General features: G+C 29.9%; 2 protein-coding genes across 2 annotated transcripts; one reads left to right on the forward strand and one right to left on the reverse strand.

Moving 5' to 3' along the window:
- Positions 1–566: 566 nt before the first annotated feature.
- On the reverse strand, positions 567–1963 carry LOC117912522 (gibberellin 20 oxidase 3-like). Its single transcript, XM_034827127.1, has 3 exons — positions 1428–1963; positions 989–1313; positions 567–833 (listed from the first exon to the last, which is right to left on the reverse strand). Exons 1-3 carry the CDS (start codon positions 1961–1963, stop codon positions 567–569), a joined length of 1128 nt encoding a protein of 375 aa, XP_034683018.1.
- Positions 1964–9013: 7050 nt separating this feature from the next.
- LOC117913356 (UDP-glucosyltransferase 29-like) lies at positions 9014–10462 on the forward strand. Its single transcript, XM_034828296.1, has one exon. It carries the CDS (start codon positions 9014–9016, stop codon positions 10385–10387), a length of 1374 nt encoding a protein of 457 aa, XP_034684187.1. The 3' UTR covers positions 10388–10462.
- The last annotated feature ends 32 nt before the right edge of the window (positions 10463–10494 follow it).

Consider the following 10494-nt stretch of genomic DNA (forward strand, 5'->3'; position numbering starts at 1 on the left):
TTCTTGTTAGATAATATAGAATTAAACCACCATTTTTCCATAGAGTTTTCTTGTCCTCTATTTATATTAAAATACAATAAATAATAGTAATGAAAAATCATAAAATTATTAACTAATACCAAGTGAGTATTGAAAGAAATGATTCTATTTTCTACTCCAACTAATATACTTAATTTAGGGCATGTTTCTAAATTTAGTCAAAAAGGAAAATCAAATAATGAATTAATGGGTATAAGACAATCAAATCAATATTCACAAGTTAAGAAGAGTTATAGAATTAGGTCTCATAAAAGAAATATTTGTTTGACCATTCATCAAGAAAACCAAGTATTGTGATTGATCAAATGCCCCTTTTGCATTCAAATTCGCCCATTGTGGTGAACACACGAATAAACACACCCACAAAGAGATTGTTAGCCCATGAAAGTAGGAAACAAGAAGATATAGTTGACCTTTATATCATAACGTTTTTATTAGGGGAATATCACATGAAATGCAACCATAGCAGTCTTATTGAGATAGTCCGCATCGAAAAGATCAACAACCAAGAGCATAGGCAAAGAAATTTATTTGGTTTCCGATGACTCAAGGAATTCCACGAAGCGTTTGATGGTAGTATCATCAGTGCGATCATGGACTTGGGTGAAGTCTAAAAGTTGTTCCCATTTGAAATCAGGGTATTTCTTTGAGCCTTCTCTAGCAATAAGATCTTTTATGGGCGAAACCAGCTTGTCCTGCCTTGGGCTAATAAAGTAGGCGAATGATATCCTGTCTCTGTCATTTTTTGCCGCAGCCCTGTGCAGACAACTCTTGTATATTCCATTGGTTAATGCCTACGTACACATGAAACAAAGAAACAATATATATGTAAATATATGCCACTACATTTTAATTACTGATCATCATGTACACACAGCAAAAGTAGTGATTTTGTTAGCTATAGGATCTTTAATTGAGGAATAATAGAGAAAACAAGAAGATGACCTACCATGAGGGTGTCACCGATGTTAATCACAAGAGCACCAGGCTGAGGCTTGACATAATACCATTTTTCATTTGAAAATACTTCAAGCCCTCCAACTTGATCTTGATGAAGTATTGTTAAAGAGGTCGGGTCACAATGAGGGCCAGTGCCAAAGGTAAGGCCAGATTCCGGGCAAACTGGATAGTAGTTACATCTCAAGACTGCAAAACCATCCTCAAAAAATTTCTCACAGTATGAAGTATCTTCTAAGTTCAAGCTTATTGCCAAGAGTTTAAAAATCTTTAGAGATAAATCCCTCATGGCTTCACAGAATCTTTGGAAAACCCACCTGTACAAAATGCAAAATAAATTATGATAAGTCACTTTTAAGTTTAATATATATATATATATATATAGATAGGTATAAAAATGTCGACTCGTGCATGTGATATTGTATTCTTACCCTGTCTCCTCAAAATCTTCACCTACCACATTTTTGAAGTAATCAGCTACTTCAGAGTCAGTATCACCCTTAAAATGGTATTCAAAAGTGAGCATCTCCTTCCATGTCAACTTAGCTGCAAACCGATCAGAATGGGCACCACAGTATCCGCATAACTCATCAACCTTCTTATGCATGCTGAGCTTCCTGCTCATGGGTAGATTGAAGTAAGGATCCAATCCAACCTCTGTAGCATGGAGAATATCTGGGTTAACCCCATGGTTGATAACTTGGAAGAAGCCGTGGGTTACGCAAGCTTGTCGAACAAGCTCGGCAGCATGGGCAGTGGCAACCTCATCACCTTTCAAGAATCCCTCCATGTCTACCAAGGGTTCATTAAGCTCTTCCTTGGCCTCAACTAAATCTTCATTTGGCCAAATGAACTGTTTGGGAAGCTCTTGTTTTGCCATCTTCTTTGGGTCAAAAACTAAAAATCCAACGTCATGCTTCTCCTCCGATGGGGGAGCCATTACAACAGTTGAGGTTCTTGATGCCATTGATTATAAGAAACTGCTAATGGGATACCGATAAATAGAATTAAAGCTACAAAACAGGATAACAAAATAAAATGAATGCAAGGAGAATGCGGTTGGTTGGTTTAATTCAATAGCAGTTATCATAACTTTGGTCTGAGTGATTTAAAAACAGTTTTTTTAAAAATAAAAAATAAAAAATTATTTTTAAAAATTTATAACAATGTTTAATTGAAAATAATTTTTATAGAATAAGTAAGAGTTGTTTTCTTAAACTTGTTTTTAAAAAATTGTTTTTAAGTTAAAGAAAGAAAAAACAGTTTTTAAAAATGAGCTCATAATTTTTGTATTATATTTAAGAAGAAAAAGTATGGATCAACCGTTTCTTCAAAAACATAAATTGTATCTAGACAAACTTTCAAAAATTATATTTGTCCTTTAATATATATATATATATATAACACATTTGTATTATCATTAAATAAAAACGAGAAGAAAGTAAAAATTAAATAATACCTTTTAATTAGAAATATCATATCTTTTATTAAAAATAAAAACAAGAAAAAGGGAAATGTCTTTATCACACTTTTACCATGAATGACATCTGTAATGTCATTTAGAATCCGTTTAGTAGTGATTATAAAAAGCACCTCAAACATTTTTAACACTTAAAATTTTTTATCAAAAAAAGTTGTCTTTTATATTAAAAATATTTTTTTTTTAATCTAAAAAAACTATCAAACGAGCTCTTAATCATATAAGAAAGACATAAAATTACATGTTACTGAAATCACAAGATAAAAATGTTGAAACACCAACAAACAAAATGGAAAATAAAATTTAGTCACTAGTCATGAGCTAAACTCTAGAAATCAAAAAATAATAACATTAATAGATAATCTAACTATTCAAAGAAATCACCTTCTCAGAGTATATCAACCTTCTCTTGCTTTGCAGCCGTTCCAATGGGTTTCAGCTATTTATACACCTCCTTACGCACCGAAGTTGGAAAAATAAACCAAAAGAAGTGAAGAAATTAAAAATACATCCTTATGCACCAAAGGGGAAAAATAAACCAAAAGAAGTAAAGAAATTAAAAATACCTCCTTATGCACCAAAGTTGGAAAAATAAACCAAAAAAATTAAAAAATTAAAAATAAAGAAATGATCATTAGGCTATTCTTTAATGGGCATACAGAATTAAAGAGACAGAAAATAATATCTTTTAGGAGTGGGGATAATTATTGAAAAGGCATATTTCCTTTTAAAGTGGGAAATGTTGAAGGAAAAAAAATTATTTTCACCGTTTCCTTATTATAAAAATTTTAAATAATTCTCATTATCTTATGACAACCAAATAAGAAAATTAAGGTTATTGCTCTTTTTTCTTTATTAAATATGGTTTTTAAGGTAATGAGATGAGTAGGATCCTATACATACATATATATAGAAGTATGAGTTATCCTAAATTATCATCTCAAACCTAAAAGGTAATTTAAAATTTAATTTTTTTAATACTAATAATCATCTTAAATGATAATTTAATTTTTTTCATTTAATTAGAGTTTAAATTACTTAATGTAACCAAAGTCATTCATAAAATTACCATCATAAATCTAAAAAGTAATTCAAAATTTAATCTTTTCCATACTAATAGTCAACTTAAATGAAAATTTAATATTTTCATAACTTAATGGAAATTTGTATGTTCATAACTTCAATCATGAAACTGCACTCAAGAAACTATAAAGAAAAATGTTAATATTTGTGGGAAACCTCTTAACCATTGATTTTGGTTTATTTATAATATGCATGGAGAGAAGTTTGATTATGGTAGGAGATCATTGCAGAGTTTTTTTCCATTTCAGATTTAGAATTGAGATGAAGGATACTTAGGATTTGTTTAGAACTCTCCCACAAATCAACTTAAATAGGTGTTAGAAAAAAATAGGTTAATCCAACCTATGGTGATCACCCTAGAGGGAAGGGGAAGGGGGGGGGGGGGGGGTGGTTGAATAAGGTGATGGTTTTTTTTTTTGAAAATTTAAACTATGTGAATATAAGAGACAAATATATCCAAGTATATAATGAAACAATATAAAGACAATTGCAAACACCAGATTTTATAGTGGTTCGATGCAACTTGACCTACATCCACTTTCCTTTAGCTTCAATCCCAAGCTTGAGGTTCCACTAATTCAAAGCTTCCAAATCAAGCCTTCAAGCAATACAATTAGATTATGGTTTCAATCTGCACCCTCTCGGACTTTTGGCTCAAAATACCTTTTACATTTCTCTGATACCCCAAACTTGAGAATCCCTAAGTGAGACCTCACACTTAGATTCTTCCTCTCAAAGATATACAAATAATTTCACAAAATCCTAGTACAAAACTTTAGGTTCAAATGATACAAAAAAACTAGGATTGAATGATGCACTAATTATATGCAAGTTTTTTTAACAATGGTGCACTCAAAAACACTCTTCCAAAGCTCAAATATATTTAAGAAATGTTTGGGAAGGTTAAACTCATAAACAATGAAGAATTGGAGTTTTTTTATAGAGGAAAAAAACTAAACTAGTCATTGGGGGTTCGACCGGTCGAGTTGGGGGTCGATCGGTTGACTAGCCGTTAGCATTTATGCTTGGCAGGTGACCGTTGGACCTTGACTGGACCTCGACCAGTTGAAGTGTGGGTCGACCGGTTCCTCATCCGGTTGAACAACCATTTTGGAAAAAAAAGAGTATTTTGCATCCCTTGACCGTTTAAGTTGGGGGTCGACCGGTTACTGTTCACACCATTGACCGGTTGAACTAGGGGTCGACCTACTCCTAGACCGGTTGGGTTGGGGATCGACCGGTTCCTCATCTGGTTGAGCCGTTTTTGGCTCAACCACCAACTTTTTCAACTTAAAACCTTTTAAACAAGTTTGAAAAACATTTGACACAAGGTTTTAGTTAAAAACATGAAATCATCCAATTTTAAAATATTTAAAAAAATAACTCTTGGATGATTTTGGTACATAAGTAAAGAATGCAATACATGAAAATCCTAGTGCACCAACAACCTTACAAAGAGATCTTATGAAGTTTGGGTCTTGAAAAACACTTCTCTTTGAGGTGGTCTTCTTCTTCATGATTTCTCATTGGCTTGATTTGTCTTTGTGATTGCCACTTTGGAAATCGTCTTGCCTAATTACACTTGAAATGTAATTATTAGTTCTAAACCTTGTTTTGTTATCATCAAAATCGATTAACCAAACCTTGGTTTCACAATAGGAATTCAACCTTTTCATTTAGTTAAATTAATATTCTCATTCTTTTGTGGCCAACCAAATAAGAAAATTAAGATTGCTATTTTTTCTTTATCAAATATGGTTTTTAAGGTAATGAGATGGGTAGGATCCTATATATACATATATATAGAAGTATGAGTTATCCTAAATTATCATCTCAAACCTAAAAGGTAATTTAAAATTTAATCTTTTTAATACTAATAATCATCTTAAATGATAATTTAATCTTTTCATTTAATTAGAGTTTTAATTACTTAATGTAACCAAAGTCATTCATAAAATTACCATCATAAATCTAAAAAGTAATTCAAAATTTAATCTTTTTCAACTTAAATGAAAATTTAATCTTTTCATAACTTAATGGAAATTTGTATGTTCATAACTTCAATCATGAAACTGCACTCAAGAAACTATAAAGAAAAATGTTAATATTTGTGGGAAACCTCTTAACCATTGATTTTGGTTTATTTATAATATGTATGGAGAGAAGTTTGATTATGGTAAGAGATCATTGCAGAGTTTTTTTCCATTTTGGATTTAGAATTGAGATGAAGGATACTTAGGATTTGTTTAAAACTCTCCCATAAATCAGGTTTTTTTTTTTCCTTAATAACAAATTTGAAGTATTTTAAATCATATTTCAGTGTATTTTGAGAAAATAAATAAAATGGTTTTGAGAAAATAAATAAAATGTATTTAATACTTATATTTATTATTAATTTTTTTGTTATTATTCTAACCTATCTTTCATTTCTTCAATGAAATAAATTACTTTTTTAAAAAAAATATTACATGAAACATTTTACTTTTTATAACTATAATGGTGATTTTCATTTATTTTGAGATATTTAAATATTTTAAACTTTTATATTTAATTGAATAATAATGAATTAATAATAACACTTATTATATTATAGATAATTATTGAATAAAAAGTTTCATCATTCATTTATATTATTTATTTAAAAATTGTAAATTTTATTAAGAAAATTGTTTTAAAAATATTAAGATTTTGATATAAAATTTACCAATACCAAATGATGAAAATTTTTCTATTGAGATTTTAATTATTTTAATTTTAAAAAATGTTTTTAAAACAAAACTCATTTTCCCTTTATATAGGAGAATTGTGCTTTAATGTTAGTTGGGACTAGTAATTGGCCCAAGATCCTCTTGTCACCTATATTTGAACTCAAAACCTAATGATAGAGTAAAAATTGGGGTGAAGGATATTATTTTTCAAAAATCTCCAAAATACCCTTAACTGTTAAATTAAGAAAACTAATCAACCACCCTCACCTCTCTCATTCTCTCTTTCACTTTCTTTCTCTCTCTTTATTTACCTTGCCCTTCACTCACATACTTTTTAAAAAACTTATAACTTTTTTATTTCATATTTATCCCGTTTATAAAATAAAGATTCTCGTTGTTAAATTATTTTATTGTGAAATTTATCTTTTTAAATTTAATTTTTTATTTATTTCATGTAATAAACAAATATTTTAAATAAAAAATCTACTTCAATTTATTTATGAGAATTACATTAAATCAAAATGCAATTTTAATTGATGGATATTGAAATTGATTCTTCTTAAATTTTAGTTATTTAATATAATAAAATTGGAAGTGAAAATAAACCCAACTTCCTTAATTCATAAGAATTAATTTTTTATTAAATGGTTGATAAAAAACTAAAAACTATTATTACATATTTTTAAATAATATTGATATAAAAATAAAAATGAAGACAAAATTAGGTAGTACATTATCTTTATTTATAATAAATTATATATTTTAATAATATTTTATATTACTACTTAATTATTACTAAATTTGTATCCTCTCTAGAATTCAATCCTCCAATAAGAAAACAGTAACAAGTGTTTTCCAATTCAAATCAATGATAATGATTAAATATGTAAATCCAATAGTTAAAAATCTAATTTTGGTACACGGACCACAAATTCTTCCCCACAATTACTTTCCAATTTATATATTAGGTGAGATGACTACTCTAATAGGTATTTTGGTATCTTGATATTTTATATATATATTTATCAATTATCCAAGTTATAAAGACTTTTAGCCCATTATCAACAAATAGACTCCCTAAAGTATAATTCCCCCTATATTTTATTCCTATGTCATAAACGCAATTTATAATAGGTGAAATTACGTAAACATGCATTATTTACATGAATGAAAAGAAAATCTAGAAAAGTCATTTTCATGGAAAGTGTATTTTAGGGAAAATAATTTTTGTTTCTGGAATAGTGTCTACCTTACATTATCTAAAAATACTTTTACATGTGTTTAGGATAATAAATAATTAAAATGAAGTGCGTTGAAACCAACATACTACTAAATGATAAAGGAAAATGTTCTAATCTAAGAAATAAATAATTAAATAGATAAATAAAGATTTTTTTTAATAATAATAATAATAATAACTAAACTTTATTATTAAAAAAGTTTCAAAAAAGAAAAAACAAATAGGTATATTAGTTGGCATCATGTGCATAATAGTATAATATTCCCAATCAAATAACTAACTATGCAGCCACTATGTTGAATAAAAGTAACAATTGCAAAATTCAAGTTTTATTCATCATGCTTCTATGGTTAAGAAAGTTTTAATTTAAAATAATTTTATCATAAATTTCTATTTTATGAGATTAAAAAGGAAAGGAAAGTAAAATAAAGAAAAAAGGAAACTTTTGATTAAAAGAAAATCCGATTTCTTTCCAAATTGAGATTTCAAACTTTAATTTATAGAAAAGAATACTTCAAATCTTTTTAGAAAATTTCTTATATTTGTTGATTACCAAATTTAAATTATATATGTTAACCTTTCAAATAAATAAAATAAAATAATAAAAAATTGCCTATATTTACACATTCCAATGTGTTCACGAATAATTTTCGAAGGGGCCATTATAGAGTGGTAAAAAATTTAAACTACTTATTAATTGTCATGTGTTATAAAAAAATTACACAATACCAAATAAATGTAAGGAAATAAAAAAAATAATCAATTGATAATAATTCTATCAAATAAAATTATGACACACATGTCAGATTGTCCCATGTGAAAGAAGAAAAGTTGTTTTAAAATTAAATAATGAAATAAGAATTTTGGTGATTAAAATATAATTATCAAACTAAATAAAAATTATTAATTTAATAGGAGAAAGGTAAATATCAATTCACTTTTTTTATAAAAAAAATCCAAATATGCGTGGTGAGGATCCTAAATATTAATTTTTAATTAAAGAATAATATTTCAAGTGTGAAAACTATCCAAATATGTTTCAAAACATCCTTAAATATCATTTTTTATTTAGGAATAATATTTTCAAAAAATAAAGAAAACTATATATAGGGTTTTATAAGGTCACACAGTAGACACTTGAAATACTCAAAAAATTTGGACAATGGAAAGATTTCTCATAAATATTTCTCATAAAGACTTATAATCCGATTGATAGTAATTTTAGAAAATGTTGTTTTCAAGTATTAAAAATGATAAAAACGCTTCTAAAATTATTGTCAAACAAGTTCCTAAATATTTTTTAGATTTTTAAAGATTTGAAGATTTTTTACGAAACTTAGAATATAAAAAAAATTTAATGTTTATGGAGAAGATCTCCTTTGATCCAAAATTAAATATTAAATTACTAAGATGGTATTTTTACAATTTTGTCCACAATTTTCTTATTAGAAAATTTTGTGGTACAGGTATACCTACAATATTGTAAGATTCTCCTCTCTCATGGATATGGATATGAGAAACGGCGGAAGTATCAGCGTTGTAATGCTTCCATGGTTGGCTCATGGTCACATATCTCCCTTCCTGGAGTTGGCTAAGAAGCTCTCAAGGAGAAACTTCTACATATATTTTTGTTCTACGCCTGTTAATCTCGATTGTATCAAAGGTAAACTCAACCAAGAAAACTCTCGTTCAATTCACTTGGTAGAACTCCATCTTCCATCCTCGCCTGACCTTCCTCCACACTACCACACAACCAATGGCCTCCCACCCCATCTCATGCCCACCCTCAAGAAGGCCTTTGATACGGCAAACCATAGCTTCGCCGACATCCTTAAATCTCTAAAACCAGATTTGCTTATATATGATATCCTCCAGCCATGGGCTCCAACTGCAGCTTCTTCCCTGAATATTCCTGCGATTCTGTTCTTCAGCACAGGAGCTGCCGTTCTCTCAATCATCCTCCATTTAGGTAAAAGACCCGGCACTGAATATCCTTTTCCCGAGATTTTCCATCTTCAGGATTTTCGGAGGACTACAGAGCTCAACCGTGTGACCGGTTCTGGAGCAAATAACATGAAAGATGAAGAACGGGCAGCTGAATGCTTGAAACAGTCCTCTAACGTTATTTTGATCAAGACTTTTAGGGAGATGGAGGGGAAATATATAGATTATATCTCTGCTTTATCTGAGAAGAAGCTTATTCCTGTAGGTCCACTTGTTGCGGACTCCACCGAGGAATTTGAGAATGCAGCAATCATTGATTGGCTTAACAAGAAGGACAAATTGTCAGCTGTACTTGTTTCCTTTGGCAGTGAGTATTTTATGTCCAAAGAGGAGATGGAAGAGATAGCTCATGGGCTAGAGCTCAGCAGGGTTAGCTTCATATGGGTGGTGAGGATTCTTCAGGGAAACAAAATTAACAATGCAGAAGAGGCACTACCAGAGGGGTATATCAGAAGAGTGGGAGAGAGAGGAATGGTTGTGGAAGGATGGGTTCCACAGAAAAAAATTCTAGGACACACTAGCATTGGGGGGTTTGTGAGTCATTGTGGATGGAGTTCTATAATGGAAAGCATCAAGTTCGGTGTTCCAATTGTGGCCATTCCCATGCAAATTGATCAGCCCTTTAATGCTAAACTGTTGGAGGCTGTTGGTGTGGGTGTGGAGGTTAAGAGAAATGAGGATAGGAGGCTTGAGAGAGAAGAGATAGCAAGAGTGATCAAAGAGGTGGTTGTTGAGAAATCTGGGGAAAATGTGAGGAGAAAAGTGAGAGAGATGAGTGAAAACATGAGAAAGAAAGCAGATGAAGAGATAGCCGAGGTAGCAGAGGAGCTGGTGCGACTCCGTAAACGAGATGTGGCAGCGGCATCATATTCATAGTTTCCAACTTTGTAATTTTGGTTGTAGCATGCCTATATATGTTTGAGATACCCCATTTTGAGAACTCAGAAAGTACACCAAAACTGAAAAGTTGTCCATTTCTTTTT

Source organism: Vitis riparia, chromosome 4 (assembly GCF_004353265.1).
Source record: "Vitis riparia cultivar Riparia Gloire de Montpellier isolate 1030 chromosome 4, EGFV_Vit.rip_1.0, whole genome shotgun sequence".
NCBI classification, from domain to species: Eukaryota; Viridiplantae; Streptophyta; class Magnoliopsida; order Vitales; family Vitaceae; genus Vitis; species Vitis riparia.

Bases quoted from the DNA above. Each gene is read 5' to 3' on its own strand.
- LOC117913356 (XM_034828296.1), top strand. From the start codon at position 9,014: ATGGATATGAGAAACGGCGGAAGTATCAGCGTTGTAATGCTTCCATGG.
- LOC117912522 (XM_034827127.1), bottom strand. From the start codon at position 1,963: ATGGCATCAAGAACCTCAACTGTTGTAATGGCTCCCCCATCGGAGGAG. The intron at 1,314-1,427 runs GTAAGAATACAA...CATTTTGTACAG, and splicing joins GAAGATTTTGAGGAGACAGG to GTGGGTTTTCCAAAGATTCT. The intron at 834-988 runs GTAGGTCATCTT...ATGTGTACGTAG, and splicing joins ACATCGGTGACACCCTCATG to GCATTAACCAATGGAATATA.